Source organism: Chanos chanos, chromosome 14 (assembly GCF_902362185.1).
Source record: "Chanos chanos chromosome 14, fChaCha1.1, whole genome shotgun sequence".
In the NCBI taxonomy this organism is placed as follows: domain Eukaryota; kingdom Metazoa; phylum Chordata; class Actinopteri; order Gonorynchiformes; family Chanidae; genus Chanos; species Chanos chanos.
The window spans coordinates 13,111,431-13,127,843 of record NC_044508.1 but is presented as its reverse complement, the minus strand read 5'-3'; the positions used below and the strand labels follow the sequence as shown (position 1 = coordinate 13,127,843).

The following is a 16,413-nucleotide window of genomic DNA, read 5'->3' as shown; positions in this document are numbered from 1 at the left end:
GAGCAAGGTATGCTGTTAGTGTCACATCTTAAAATGAAGGATATAATGTCAACAATTTGCATCAGTTCACTTTCCTAAGGTTCATGAATGAAATTACTTTTCTCCTGGCTGACTCACACCGTCATACAAAGCTGGATCCTAGAGGCTAGACAAATTAAATAATTGACTGTAAGAACTTAATGGAGTGATCTATAATGCTGACAAACCACCTCATATAAGAAGTGCTTAAATTATTGTACAAGGGTTAAAATGGGTCTTTTGAATATCCTTACATATTCTTCTGTATGTTCATATCTTTGGAATAGTGAGAGACATTTTCCTGCCACTGAATTACTGCAGCTTTAGCAACAAGCACAACCTTTGGACCCATGCGTCACAGGACCCTGCCTGCGATCGAGCCTTCCTCCTGTGATCACATGGGATCATTAAGTTGTAAATATCTTTGGTAGAACAGGCCTCACATGGGGTTGCACAAGTCAACAAGTTATACCTCATGGTTAGTAATACTTCATGGGTAGATGTGTGATTGCATTCGATTTGATGTTTTGAGTTTGTGTTTCATCATTAAAAAGTCAAATAGATCCACAGCAAAATGTAAATGAATAAATAAATAGTGAAAAGTAACATGAGATGTGATGCCATTTGAGTATTAAGTATTGAGATATATATTAAAAAAAAAAAAAAACTAAAAGGAAAATGTCTGGTTGTGAACTGCAAGAGGACTGAGAAAATATGCAAAATTTCTCGTTTATCTGATATATATACCTATTAAAATCACAACAAATAGCCAAATAGCAAGACATTGTATTCAGTTATGACTCGGCAACAGCCATCAAACTACATTACAAATGTGAGACAAAAATGAGAATTGATTGAAGGAGAAATGTCTGGTTTTTAACTACAAGACCACTGAGCAAATATCAAAGGTTGCTAGGTTACCTAAGATGTGGTGTGTATCACCACACACTTCACAGCCACAAGGTTATGCATTTCATTCAGTTACTAACCAGCATATCCCATAGAGATGCACTATAAATGTTTGGCTATAAAAAGGGAACTATCCCATATTATACAACAGAACTGCAGAATCATGGGATGGTACTTATAGATCTGCCACAAACTGTACAGTGCAATACATTGCATGGCCAAAAAAGCAATGCATTTGAAGGCTTGGAATATGCATAATTTGTTATAAACATACATATACAAGGAATACAAGTATTCCTACTCACTTTATTTTAGTGAGAGTTTTTCTTGCCACTGTCCCCTTTGGCTCACTCACTTGGGGTTTAGCCACTGACCTCTGTAAAGTTGCTTTGAGACAATACAAACTTGAATTAAATTGAAGTGAATGGAGTTGAATTGAATTGGCCCTGCGATGGACTGGCGACCTGTCCAGGGTGTTTTCACACCTCCACACCTCCTGCGACCCTAATTAGGATATGCCGCTTTGAAAATGAGTGAGTGAGTGAACTGGATTATAATACAACAGTATTGTACTGATTTTTTCCCTGCATGACAGCATAGTCACTACACTTGTGCGACCTGTGAATGATTGACTGGATCCTGCCACACCACCGTGCCTCCCTCCAAGTTTTAACTCTCTCAGCATACGCATAGTACCCCGTGAAGGTTTGAGCAGATTAGGCTATATGGAAAAAGTGCCCATTTTAACTTCATTTGAAGGTTGCATTTGGCTGGGTTTGAGAGATCTGGAATACAGCTGTTCACAAGCAACCAAACACCTGTGACTACAAACATATTTCAGAAGTATTCTCTGTCCTTACAAAAATTCAGACTGACTTATTACAAAGAAAGTTGCAGAGGAAAAGGAAAGAAAAGAGAAAAACAACATATGTAGGCAACCTGGCATTTTAGTTTGCAAATTACGTTGTTAAGTCTTTACTTACCCTGTCGTAGTGATCGTTCATGACAGCAGATCTCTCAGGGTGCACGTCATCCGTCAGCTACTGTTGTATACTAGGGACTACTTGGTATTAGGTGCGGTGGAGATTTTATTGGCTTGCATTAATGGGCAAAGTTTCACTGAAACTGAAAACATTTTATAGTGCTGCCATAACTGCGTCGCTCATCGAGAACTGTCAGCGATGAAAGCACTGTGAGAGCTTTTAGCTGTCAGAAAACTAATGAACAATATATTCAGACGTGTAGTCCCAATACACATCACCCCTTTATCATCATATCTTCACCCCAGCAATAGGTTTCAGTGAAACAATATCCTAAAATATGATTTAGGAAAAATCCAATAAAGATGGGTGGAGGCAGAGATTAAAAGGATCAATGTCAAGCAGGCAATAACGCAAACGGAATTGCAGCTGTAAAACGACTTTCCCCGAGTTTGATGTGTCCACTCAAACAAACCAATTCACATCAAATTTTTCCCCTATACTCAAACATACCCGCACATACACACCAGTCCTATCTTAATGGGGGGGGGGGGGCATTAGGGTTAGGTGCCTTGCCCAAGGGCACACAGCCGTGGATGTCGACCAGCAACGAGCCAGGTTCTCTGACCTCTGGACCCTCTATGTACCTGTTATCTCATAGTAATACTGACATTTCCTGCTCTTATTACCTACTCTTCCCTCAGCTCTCTGTCCATGACTGCACCCAATGTTTCTCCCCAAATATTCAGATTTTCCTCCAACACACATCCTCTCTTGTCTCTATCACAATCAGCGCTCTTCAACCCACTGATCTGGCCTATGCACTTGCCTAACCTCAACAATGTTAAAACCACCAAGGGTTACCATAAACTGAATTACATTTCCATGCGTCACTTTCTCTCAGGACTATGTTTTAATGTTATTCCTGTGTCTACGGAATATTTGTATCATAAGGACTTGATAAGGAGAAGGCCTTGATATGGCCTGACTTGATAAGGGCTGAATATGCTAATTACCTCTCATAAAAGGTATGAATGCTGGCCCTTCTGGAACACTCTAACAAGAAATGGACTTGGAGAAACTGGTATAAATTAACAAGTGTATATTATATAAGAAAAGAGGCCCAAAGTACAGCAGACCTTTAGGAATGAACACAATAAAAGAGTCTGTAAGCATGTATAGTTCTTTTTTTTTTTTTACCACAATAACACTTAATAATGTACAGACAAAAAAATGTACAAAAGAGCTGAATTTTTTTTTCCAAACTCAGTTCACCACAACATTCACTTTCAGTCTGTAAAATGTGTGACTTGTAACTGAGTACAGACACTGACTGCCTCACAGAACACAATGACAGACCCGTGAGCTGTGACGCAGCCGCATTTACACAGCAATCTATGACACAAATCACGCGTGTCATCTATGACACATTCTCATAACACACAAAAAAACATCCGTTTCTTTCAAGCACATTTGAGTTTTTTCTTTCTTTTTTTTTTTTCTTCTTTTACTTAACTCAAGTGTTCAATGATGCTTCAGACTCTAGCAAGTGATCTTAACAGTATGGATGAAAGCAGTATGACAGAGGTCAACATAATTCTTCAATACAAACTAATCGAAAAACAAAGTTTTATTCAACGCTGAACCAGTAAAGGTAATCCGAGAAGTCAACAAGGTTTTGAATACTCGTTTACCGATCCGGATGTAGAAGTCACTCACACTGAAAAGCACACACACACACACCCTTCCTAGGTTCATCCGACGTAAGAAGGCACTGAAACATGGTTGAGAAACTCAGACACAATCCTTTGTGTTCATCAGTGAGTGTGTGTATCACATGCAAAATAATCTTCCGCTCCCCTGGTTCATAATTTTCCTAAATGGCAATAAACTGAACTTCATAGCTGAACAGTCTCTTAAAGGCACATGCCTTCAACATATCTGTTAAGACTATTGCTAGAGTTGGGAACATATGGATAATGTAGTTGAAGATTTATTCAACGATAAAAGACCTCTAAGATGTGCCTGTAGAAACAAAATCTGTAACTTTTTCAACTTTCAAAAGTCACTATAATACAATTATGCCAACAACTATCACTAGAACAAAATTTAAGGCAACTTAACATTAAAAAAAAAAAAAAAAAGTAAACAAGATCTTTGAGGACAAGACAAAAACAGAGAATTATTCAACTTGTTTAACACAAACAGCTTTAAAGATGTCTGTCTTCTTAAAAAAAAAGAAGATCTTATCACACGATGACCTCTTTCGCCATTTTTCGCCTTGATTTGTCGTCTTAAGAGTCTCAAACCGCTTTGAGATAGTAAAGACAGAAAGAGAAAGAGAGAAAGCAACAGAGTGCGAGAGGGTGAGAGAGAGAGATTTCAGGCCTATCTAGGCCCGTTCTTTGCGTTTCAGCTTGGAGCTCTTTTTGACAGTGCCGTTCTTGTTGAGAAGCTTCAGCACACGTTCTTTATGGTCTAGGACCTTCATCATGGTGTCTCTGGCTTCTGTCACCTGGTCCATCACCAGCTTACAGCGCTGCATGTTACCCTGGAAATGTGACACAAGGAGAGATGAGAGACTTTCGACATTTGGGGTTTTTTTGTTTGTTTGTTTTTTTTAAGATTTGGAAGTCAATTAACTTACAAGAATTGTAAGTCAATGCAAAGTCTTGATTTAAACTACAAAAAAAAAAAAAAAAAAGACTTATTATAATTGCATAACACCGAAGGATAATAGGAAGAGCAACATCCCCCTCCGACGTCAGAAGGAAGAAAAATCAAACACTTGATAAAAATCAAAAGACCACTGGTTAACCTCTGTTATCTGAACCAAACACTGCTTGACATGCCCGCTCCAATACCCATATTTTCCAAGGTTTGCAAAAGTCTTGACAATTTGCCAAAGCGAGAAACATGACACTTTGCTTGAAGTCCCACTGCCAGTTAAGAATCGGTGAGTGTAACTCGGTGGTTTGTACAGACCTGTATGAGTTCATTGATGCGATGCAGGTCATCGTCCACCCCGGCTCTTTTCTTTGGGATCAGACCCTCCTGCAGTGTTGTTAGACGGCTGTACACATCATGCTCCAAACTGGTCTAGTGTCAGACATGGTTAGGGTTAAGGGTCAATCACCATCATCAAAACAGACAATTTCTAATGAGACTCAACAAAATCTTGCATAATCAACAAACCAAAATCGGCACCTTTCTTCTGTTCTATCCATACATCACCATAAAAGGATTAAATGGTAATATCTGTTATTCTGATTTAATTATTAACTATTTACGAGACTTTAAAACCCATTACATTAATATTAACAATTTACAGAGACGATAACTGCATGGTGGGTACACCATTCCATTGTTGACTCAAACTGAACAAACACAGGAGGACACAGCAGGAAAGCCTTGGACAGGCGAAGGGTGTCCGTCAGTCAAAAGCTGGACTCACCAGCTGGAGCAGCTGGGCAGCACACAGATGAACCTTCCAGCCCTGTGCTCGACAAGCGACTCCTCTCTGATTGGCCACATCCTGTAGAGTACCCTTCTTCTCCTCTGAAAACGACAAAGCAAGTCCGTTCGCTTTCATACCACAGAGCCATCACATTCTGCACCAGAACAAGACTGTTCTTATCCCTTACAGTGACGCACCATATTTCCAGTCTCACTGACTCACTTGACAGTTATATTGTGCAATACTGTGTAATATCAACACCTTTGATTCAGTAAGTGATTTAGTGTTTGGCTTAAAATAAAAATGGCTGTGAAGCAGGTCCTGAGAACTGGAGTTGGCAAACAGTGAGCCACAGCACTGAAGAGTTTAAACAAAAGTTACACCCTTCAGAACACAAATGTCTCAATTCAAGGACGAAAAGATACTTCGTGGATACTGACCTTTGACCCTGATGTCGGAGTACCTCTGGAAGTGGTGATAAGCAGCCTTCCAGGGGTTACGGTAGTGCCGGAGCAACGTGATTGGTGGACGAGGTTTGACGGGCACATAACGAACCCCCTCTTCATCTGGAAAGCATTGACCCAAAAACATACATTACAATCTTTCAGCACCAGTAAAAAGAGCTTACCCAAACATCCATGTCAAACCAACGAAACCGCATTTGGCCACACTTACCCACATACTCTCTCGGCGGGGACTCGTGTCTCTCCGCCCGTCCGCTGGGCGTACGACCTCCCGCCCTTTCCTCGTCCGTGCTGTTGGTCTCCACCATTTCATTCTCCTCCGTGGATATGACGTGTTGCTGTTTACGAGGCTTCTTCCTGGGGGAGGCACCGGGCAGCAGGTCTCCAGCGGCAGGGGCCACAGCGAGGGTGGAGGGCTGGGAGGAGAGGGCTGGAGCTGGTACAGATGACGACGGAGCCGAGGCTGCTGTGAGAGGACGAGGGGCAGGGTTTAGAAACGAACATTTGTTAAAGGTGTTTCAGAAAGGGCTTTCTAAAAAAAAAAAAAAAAACCCTTCACGGCTCCTTCATGTGTACGCAAGTCAGAGCAGTCCCAATATTTAGCAACCAAGAATGGTGGAAATGAAGTAGATTAACCGCTACGATTCACTGCTATGATACTGAAGTCCATAAACTCATTATCTGTGTAGATTTGTGTAGAAGTGTGATGTCTTGTGACCAAAACAGTAAATGCCAGCACAGAGAAGGTGCCATGAAAGAACTAAAAAAAAAAAGATTGGACTTTCTACCTGGTTGTGATGTGTCCATAGGTTCCGCCTCCTGTTTGACCTTCACCTCTGGGCAGGTGGAGCTAAGAGCACAAGCTGCCGTGCTGCTGGCTGCTGGCTGGGTGGGGGAGGCAACGGTATTGGCCATGGAGGCAGGGACGGGCGGAGTCACAGCCATGGCTGCTGGGAGGGCTGATAGGACAGCGGTAGGTTGGGAAGGGGGTGGAGGAGCAGGCGGAGCCAGAAGAGTAGGAATGGCTTGTGATAGGTGCTGGGCAGGTGTAGGTTGTGGCTGTTGTTCTGTGCCATGAGTAGATAACGCTTCCACCGCCGCCATGACCGGGGGTGCCACGGCTACGTGGACGTCCGACTTAGGCTTCACCCTAACAACGAATAGGAATTAAGGTCAGAGATCACGAACGCGACTGGATCAATTCACTGGTGACAACAAATCACATATCATGGCCGGATTGTTTTCAAAACAACTGCAAACCAAATCATGACACAAGAAGGACAAGTCAGACAGACAACATGCATAAAACCCAATCAATCAAACAGAAGAATGTGGGGGGAAAAAAAACACACACACACACAGAGCATTCACATCCTGAAGAGCATGAATCACTCAAAAGTGCAGTGCAAGTCCCAGAGAGATGACCGTTAGCCAGGGCTTACCCCGCTGGTCGTGGGGATCCCGACACCCTTACAGCACTATCCGCTCGGCCAGAGTTTGGCTCGTTCGTCTGCGCTGGAATCAGGCTTTTACGAACAGCCCTAGAAATACAGCCCAAAACCCACACTCAGGTCCGAAACTCACAGAACCCGCTACAGCGCCGGCGTGTCAGTCAAGGACGACAACAGAAACGGCATATGCCCAAGCGAGAAGTCAAAATTGCCGCCTTTTATTATTGATAAATACCGTCTTACGATGGGAAAAGGGTGTTAGCGCTGTTTTACACAAGAGTAACACAATGCTATGTTTTTGTCACTACGATGGTTTAATGGCAGTTTGACTGAATAAGTCCCTTGGTCTACTTCACTAGGCTCCTCTTCTGAACCATACCCCAGTAACACACTGTGTCTGGGTGCTCTGGGGGGCGGCACACTCACCCTTCATTGACAGGTTTCTTGCGGAGGATGCTGGGTCGAGGGGAGGAAACCAGGGTGGGAGCACCTGTGCCTGCTCCCTGGGGGTGTGTCTGGACTACTGTGGTAACAGGTTGGGTGGAGCTGAACGTGCTTCCAATGGGATTGGTCACAAATGTAGAGCTGTCAGCAAGGACCACCCCTAAAAAGAAGCCCAATGTAATTAAACTGGAACAGTGCCCCTACGTCCAACTCTTGCTTGTTCCAATCTACAGCGCAGCATGGATTAAAACACAACGTAGTATGTTAATCAAAGCTTCAAAAATTACCTGAAGGTTTAGCTTCAGACTGCGGTTGCTGGGTTGCAACTGGTGCTTGCTGAATGCCCTGCGTGCCGATTGGTGCAGCAGCGTGCAAGCCCTGCACTCCGATTGGTGCTGGCTGAATGCCCTGGGCAGTCATGGAAGCTGGTTGGATGTTCTGAGTCGACTGCAGCCCAATGCGATCTACTGCCATCAGCTGCATGGGGTTAAGGTGCACTGTGGTTGCTACACCAACGCCCGCTTGCGCAGGCAGAGCCGAGCTAGGAGCCTGAGCCGTCACTGGTGAGGGGAAAAGAGGATGTGAGAGAGGAAAGAGGAAGAGAGGACAAGAGATTATCCTACGTACAGGACACAAAGCACAGTAAGAAACTGTGTACTTGACATTCAATTTCTCCAAAACCAGCTTACATTTTAAAACTGCAAAACAAACCCACGTTTTTTTTTTACTGTGCTAAACCTTGTTTTGAAGCGGTCGCTACTGTAACAGGTTAAACAGGTCTGTGCTGTTAAGTATAATCAATTGAGTTACACTAAAGAACATGCATAACTGTTTTCTGTCACAAACTGTTCAAAATCAACCTGTACAATTACAGCGTGCTCTGTGGTGTTGGTGCTGGCCTTTACCTGGGTACTGACGGATGGTGGAGACAGAGCTGGTGATTGGCGTGTAGGTGTGTGTAAGTGGGTAAGGAGCCGAGGGGTAGGTGGGCAGAAAGTACTGGAACTGCACTGGTACAGGTGGCCTGGTGGAGGGGAGAGAGATGAAATGAAGCTTAAAGATACACCTTCTGACCTCAGTCTCTCAAAGCAGTAAACATCATTGGGGTGGACTTCCAAAATAAGAGTCTGATTTGAGCTATTCGTCAAAAGTCTCTGGTCATACGACACCAAAACTGAGCACTGTGCCTGATTTAATACCAGTTTACTACTATAGGTGAAAGGTGAGGAGTTGGAGCTTGCCTGTTGTCGCTGCGGGTCTCCATGGTGGCGGGGTTAGGGGAAGAGCGGTGGGCAGAGATGGGGATCAGGTTGGTCCTCTCACCCGGATATTCGGGTTGAATGCGAGGGGAGGTATGGGCTATTGGCTGAGGGACCACTTTAGCTAGGAGTGACATTGAAAAAAATAATAATTAAAAGAATGAAACATGGAACTGCCAAAAGCACAGACATGGCCCATTACAATTAGCAAGTAGATTAAAACCCTAACAAATCAATTATAATACCAGTCATAGTGTCTGTCAGCTCCAATCCAAAGATAGCACAGTTCTGTATTTTTATATTTTTTATAATCACAACCTCAGAGCTGAGGCTTTTTTAAATATTTAAAATATTTAAAGATTTGAAATATTCCTATTTCTGCCAGGCAATAATACAAGTAATTTGCATAACACTCAGTTGTATTGTTGGTGTTGCTGCACTACAACTGAGAAATGCAGTGCCAAGAATTAGCTAACCCAGAGATGGAGCTCAACCAACAAAACAACACGTCATACCACCTCCACAGACTACGACACTCAAACTGTCCACACAAATCCTGTGTGGTATTCGATGAGGACGAGGTAATCTGTCCTTACCGACTGGAATGGTTGAAGTTGTCACAGCTGTGGCGTGAGAAGAGTGAGAGGCCATCGTCATGGTGACGATGGTGCTGCTAGTCATCTGAGTGTGAGCCACCGAGCCTATCAAACACCAGAGAGAGGTGAAATCACTTTAGAGAACATGAAACAACCAAAATAGCATGTAAATATTCACAGTCACATATTGCTGTAAGGCTCCTCAACCGCACTGAGAGGTGAGAGCACAAAAATTATTTGGGTTTTGTTGTGATACCAACGCTAATTTAATGAAATTTGGATAACTTTTCTGTTGTTACAAACACATAAGATCTCAACAGAGGATTCAGAGATCAAAAGTGAAGCCCCATACCTGTAGTGGTGGTTGATGGAACAGTGTTGGTGGCAAGGATGGGAGCCACTGTTGCCGCAGCAACAGGAGTCACAGTGCTAAAAATGGGCTTCTGTTGGCAAGATTTTAAAAATCTTTTAGGAATTTAAACATTTTGTGTGAACATAATTTAAATGGATGAACACCACATGGCCAATCCCCTCGGACCATGTCACCTTTAATAAATGCCGGGCGTCAAGAATCGTGACATTAAACTGCATTTATGTTAACTAAATCATAGGTCATTTTTAATCAGTAGAACTTCAAGAGGAACCTGTGTCATGGTGTGTGGGGGCGGGGCTTTCTGAGCACCAATAGCAGGATGAGAGGGCAGGGTGATGCGTGTTGCTGCATCCCGTGGTGTGGGAGGTCTCTGAATACTGATGGTAGCTGGCGGGGGGTGGATGGTCAGCCCAGGGCGTCTGTGAAAAACAACAAAAAAAAAGACACAAGAAAACCTTTAGCGAGTGGAGAGACATTAAATATTTATTTTCATCTCCAATTTCTTTTGTAACGTACTCTTTGTGATCGTTCGATAAATAATCAATGTAATGAATATATGACGATGATCATTTTGTCCTCTAAAATGCTCATATCTGTTCTGTAAAATTCAGAAACCAAATAAATAAATAAATCAATCAAATAACACATTGTGAAAGACTAATAAAGCAACACATTGCTGAGAGATGTATTATCCTCCTTACCCATGCACCATGTCTGTAGCGTGTGTGACTGGGGGACTGATGACAGGGGACTGGGTACGAGCAGCTGAAATTGGGGCCACCACAGTGGGCAAAACTGCCGTGGAGGTTGTGACCGCAGGACGAGACTGAGAATGTAAGAAAGCCCATAAAGACTCCATAGCAGATACATATCCATCAGTGTCTCTGTTTCATAGTGTGTAGGGTAGGGGTGTAATGGTTTTGTACCATTCGGTATTCCTCTGTTCGATTCATGGAACGTGTATGGTGAACTGTGGATTTTTTTTTTTTTTTTACCTCACCTCTTGAAAGTTTTTTGTTTGATTGTTTACTTGTTTTTTTTTTTCCCAAATATGATGCCAAATCTCAGGGAATACATATTCCCAACATAGGGGAAAAAAGTAATGAGTTTTTTTTTTTTTTTGCTTTTGATTATTAAAGACATAATCATAAGTTAAGCCCTAGAGTTTTCTTTTTCTTTTCATTTCACACTGCAAGACCGGCACTGCATTCGTTATGCGGAGTGCACATGTTCTAACTGAGTGTGTGAGTGTGCATGACTGGGAGTTCAGGCACCTGTATAGGTTGGTGTATGATGTGCTGTACAGTAGCTGGTTGACCTGGGCCTGCACTTGCTCCTGATGCTGGTCTGAGAACTGCAGGTCCCTTAGTGCTGGACATAACTGCTGCCGCAGCCGCTCCTACAACACACAAACCCATGTATTCATCACTCAACCAGATTAAACAGTCTCCACTGCTACCCCTTACGGCTCACTAAGACCCCACAAGCAACAGCTACAAAAGATGAAAATGATAAGATATTGAGTTGCAGTGCTGAGATAAATCTGAATGCTAACCAGTAAAATATCACACATTCAGAAACTCAAACTTTGCCATAAAAAAAAACAACCAAAAAACAAAAAACAGCGCTGTAAGATGACACCTTCCACTGTAAACGCTAGATGATCCAAAACAGCCGCTTTAACTTGAAAGCTACTCAAACGGGCGGAGGAAATCGGGTTTATCAGCAGAGAGAAGAGAGCTCTGACCTCTGGGTAAGTGCGTAGGGAACGTATGTGGGGGAGGAGCAGGGGAGCTGAGCTGCAGAGCAGGAGCACTGCCTCTGATGATCTGGACATTGGTCGCCATTAGGTGGTGAAGATTACTTGAATGTCCCTTAAAAAAAGAAATAAATAAAGTTTCAAGTTTTATTGTCATTTACTAGATAACAATGCGGACATCGTTATCAGCAATGAAATTCTTGGGCTCGGGGCCAGCTCAACTTGCAAAGTGTAGCAGGTAAATAATAATAATGAAAGAACAGTAAAAGGTAAATATAGGGGTAGTATAAGGAGATATATAAGGGAATATATGTGTACATGTGCAATAAATAGAAATGTACAGAAATGTAGAAATATAAAAATATAAGATAGATATAAGAGTATAGGAGTATAAGAATGTGTAGTGGATGAACAGTCCTGAGTGAAACAATCTTAAAGTGCATAAATAAATACAACGCACACATAACACTGTTTTACATGTCTTAATGTCCACAATCAATGTAACAAAAGAATATACATCCACGTTCCTCCATCAAATGAAACCACAAAGTGTGAGAGTGCCTCACCTGCTGACCGCTGATGGTGGCCACTGGAATGGAGGCTGGTGCCATACTGCTCTCAAGAGTAACTGTGATGTGCCCGGGCACCTTGGGTGACACAGGGATATGCCCCTGACTCACTGCAGGCGCCGGAGCAATGAGGCGACTGGGCATGGGTGTTTTCAGTGCAGCCTGAAAATTACACCATAAACAACCAATGAAGACGACATATTCAGTGCATGGCATTAGTTGTGCTCGTTCATTCTATTTTAGAGAGAGGCCACACCTTGACAGAGCTTTCACTGAAGGTGGCTGGTTGACCTTGTGGCAGGTGGACAGACGAGGCAGCCACTGTAACAGGGGGGCTGGGCTGGATTGGTATGTGCTGAGGTAAAGCAGGAGATTGGCCAATGGTCTGGACCTGTGGGTACGGTCGAACCACCACTGTCTCCTGTTTATCTTCACGAAATGGCAGGGTCCCCCCACCACTACTGCCCGAGGGGGGGTCCTGAGGATGGTCAGCCTCTCGGCTACTCTCTTCACCAACTAATATAGAAGAACACAGAGATATTATTAACTGTCTGAATATAAGCGTTGCACGTAAACTGAAATTTCGGCATTTAGTGTAGCACTTAGCTACCTGGTAGGCTCCCGGGCTGGTTCCCAGACATCAAATTAGCAGTAATGCTGCTTGCCTGACCTTGTCCAACTCCCGTAGGAGGAAGCGTTGCCCTCGGAAACTGCTGAGAACTCATCTTCCTGTAATACAATAACCTTTAAGGAGAAAATGATACTTATTGCACGCGCTTGTTCACGTATAGTTTTGGGAGTCTATAAAGGCTTCAAACAACAGATGTGGTCCTACCTCTGAAGTAAAAAAAAAAACCTCTCAGCTAAACATATCGTGATAAAATTGCACTCTTGAATATTTAAAATAAGTATCGCGAAGTTTTGAAGCTTTGCGCCGAGGGGAGGACCATATTCATTTGAACGAATCTAACATTTTGCAGCTAACTAGCTAATTAATGTTGCTTCATTGCTAAGGAGTTGAACTACCTGTAACTAAGTTTGCATTGCTTGACGTAGTTAATGTCTCAGCAGAAATGGGATACATTTCAACGCATGTAAAACCCCACAAGTACAGGGTCAAATTAAAGAAGAATTGTATGGTTATTTGCTAGCTGAAGTTGATGTCGTCTGGTAAGTTAGCTACCAGCTATTAGCAAACAGCTGTCTGTCTATAAAGCAACACGCACTGGTTGCCAGCGTAATGTAAGTTAGAGGGCTAAGTACAAGTAATTTCTCTGATGTCTCCAAGAATGCGTATCTCGGAGGCAGTAGCATATGTAGCATACACCTATTGTCAACAAAGATTAAGTTACTGTATTTTTCAGCTAGCTGGTTAGCTAATCGTGCTAGCTAACAATAGCCACCACATATTTGCCTGTTGCAAAATTGGAACTGTTTGAGAATTTCGGTGGGGTCAAGCACACTATAAAAAGAGAGGTGCTGTGGTTATTTAAGTGAGATCCTAAATATATGAGCATGAACAGAGTGGACAAAATCAATGCATAGTACCAACCGTGATTCCGCACCTAGTCCCTTTCCATAGCTGTGTCAAACACACTTTAGGACACTTCCGGTCTGAGTCTTCATAAATGTCACAGTAAAAGTCCCTAAATTGAGGACGGGTAAGTCCTTGAATTTTATCAAATATAGACGAAACTAAATGGAGACTGACACATTTTATCGTGTTATGTCTTATACGATAGGCAGAAATTTGAAAATTTAGTTCATTAACTATCTTCGCCTCGTGATACAGTCAACATAGGACAAATATGGTGGAATGTGGCCTCGCTGTAATAAACTGTTTTTTTTTTTAAAGAGGGAGATTTTTCCGCGTTTTTAAAAATATATTTATGTATATGAACATAAATTTGAATTTCACAAATTAATTTAAGGTAGCACGGTTTGCTGTGTATCTAGTAGTAACTTGAAACACTTGTAAGCCCCACATTATACCACTAGATGGTACAATTTAGCTAAAGCCATGCGCGTCTGAGAGGAGTTCATTTAAAACGTGGGGGAACTGAAACTGTCTGCAGAGTTCATGTATCACAAAAACTAGCACAAGCATACTGAAAGACACAAATTTTAGTTATGAACAACAAGCTTTACATGGTGATATCTATCACTCATCTTTTGAACACTCTTTTTTTTCTTGACACTGTTCTGCATTCCATGCCTTTTTGTCACTGGAATGCTGAACAAAGGCCTGCAGAACTCAATACCCTAGGCAGCATTGTGCATGTACAATACTCAGAAATCCCACTACCGCATTTTAGAACCACTTGCATTCTGAAAAGGATGTTCTCTACTTGACAAAATATTAAAATGGATGTTCTCCATCTTGGAAATTCAGCTAACTTTCAGACTTATACACAGCTAAGACTTAGAGTAGTGTTTAGAAAAGCAATTTTTTAAAAAAAAATGTCTTTGTCATATCAATGAATCTGTTATTCCACTTAGTTATGTACACCATTGTGTTTGGATGTCTATTATAAGATGATGTCTTATTGAATTAGAGGCATAGGTGTTTCATTCTCTGAAAGAATGTTGCTGCAAGGTTGTGTTTCCAAAAATACCTCTCTGTGTGATTGTCTGTGGAAACTGGGATCAGGAAAACAAATGGATCTTGTTTCCTGCCTGGCACTCATCCAAATTTCATTCTAGGGGGCTCTACCAATATTTAGACATTCTCTCCTACAACTGTACCTCACATTCAATTGAGTTCATTTTAGAAACTTGTCTGCTTCTCAGAGATGATTGGATGGTATGATGAGACTTGATGTAACTTGAGAGATTTCACTTCATTTTAACAAGCCAGGGGCAAAACAGTTTTTGTATATCATACAGAGCACTACTACTCACATTTAGCCTGAATGGTGACATTTTTTTGGCTGTTCTAAACATTTTACCTTATCAACCTAATAATCTGGGTTTTCCCCACCTGTTTGAGACAATGAATACATAGTCTTCAGCAAGTGACGAGTGAGAGTTTAGACCATTAATCATGGTAATATGCCCCCACATGTTTCTTTCTACCTGGGGGTTTTGGTGGACAAGATGTGGGGGTGACTACTTTTCATTCTTGTCTGATTCATAACCAAGTACAAATTTTTTAACTGTCCTGATGAGTACATTTTAAGAGCAATGGATAGAAATGATTGTAATTACTGAGGAATGTAATGCCAGTTGGTTCATTCTGAGAATCTGCATTCTCATTTGTTTGCTGCCAAATTACCTTCCAACAGAACTGCAAAGCATTTCTTGTCCTGTTTATAACTTTGAACTGAATATTCTACACATACATGCACACACACACACAACACACACACACACACACACACACACACACACACACACGCACACATGCACACACACACACGCACACATGCACACACACACACCTCTATAACAGTTACATCAAGTTTAAGTTTCTGCATTAAACACTAACGGCATGTGTGTTATTATATACCCCTCTGGTGGGAAGCAATGAAGTCAGTCCAGACGGGTTAGATAGGAGGCCCTGGGGTAGGGTTGGATAACTTACTGTTTTGGATCAGTCAAATCTTGAAACATGGACAACAATCCGGTGGCTTTAGAATCATGTTACCGACACATTCATGGGGAGGTAGCATTACATCATTTGGATACTCAGGATGCTTGGCAGCTCGGCTTTGTGTGTGATCCCACAATCCATGGCTATTTTTCTGGCAGGGAATGTGTTATTCCTGACATCCCATCCCCCTCCCCACGGTAAGGTGTCTCCTCACTGCTGAAACATGCAATGTGACTACATGGTTATATCAATTTAGTTTGCTTCCTCTTCCATGGAAAACTGACTGTTACACATTTCCCAGAACAATATGCTTCTAGCTGTGGAAACTATTGACTTAATATGCATATTAAAGTTTGTGGTGGAGGTTTGTGGCTCATAGAACGTAGCACTTTGAAAATGATTTAACAGTTAGAATTTATTTTGACCCTACACTGATATGATAACATATATAAATCATCAGAATTTACTCTGTGTGCACAGAAAACAATTTACTGTTTGTTGTGGTGTTGCATCAGGGGTCGCCCTACTTCCTTCGTGCGCAA

The 16,413-nt window shown here is 42.1% G+C and overlaps 1 protein-coding gene across 2 annotated transcripts; it reads right to left on the bottom strand.

The window, feature by feature from the left end:
• Positions 1-4,084: 4,084 nt before the first annotated feature.
• sap130a (Sin3A-associated protein a) lies at positions 4,085-13,859 on the bottom strand. Of its 2 annotated transcripts, none has more exons than XM_030791693.1 (21): positions 13,832-13,859; positions 12,890-13,023; positions 12,536-12,795; positions 12,277-12,441; positions 11,699-11,825; positions 11,226-11,350; positions 10,653-10,777; positions 10,223-10,370; positions 9,931-10,021; positions 9,579-9,683; positions 8,965-9,106; positions 8,629-8,747; positions 8,011-8,283; positions 7,706-7,883; positions 7,271-7,369; positions 6,617-6,978; positions 6,040-6,294; positions 5,805-5,930; positions 5,362-5,465; positions 4,893-5,006; positions 4,085-4,458 (listed from the first exon to the last, which is right to left on the bottom strand). In XM_030791693.1, exons 2-21 carry the CDS (start codon positions 13,002-13,004, stop codon positions 4,300-4,302), a joined length of 3,192 nt encoding a protein of 1,063 aa, XP_030647553.1. In that variant the 5' UTR covers positions 13,005-13,023; positions 13,832-13,859; the 3' UTR covers positions 4,085-4,299. The 2 variants fall into 2 exon arrangements, with proteins under 2 accessions (XP_030647553.1, XP_030647554.1); XM_030791694.1 differs by having other exon boundaries at positions 6,040-6,291.
• Positions 13,860-16,413: the final 2,554 nt, after the last annotated feature.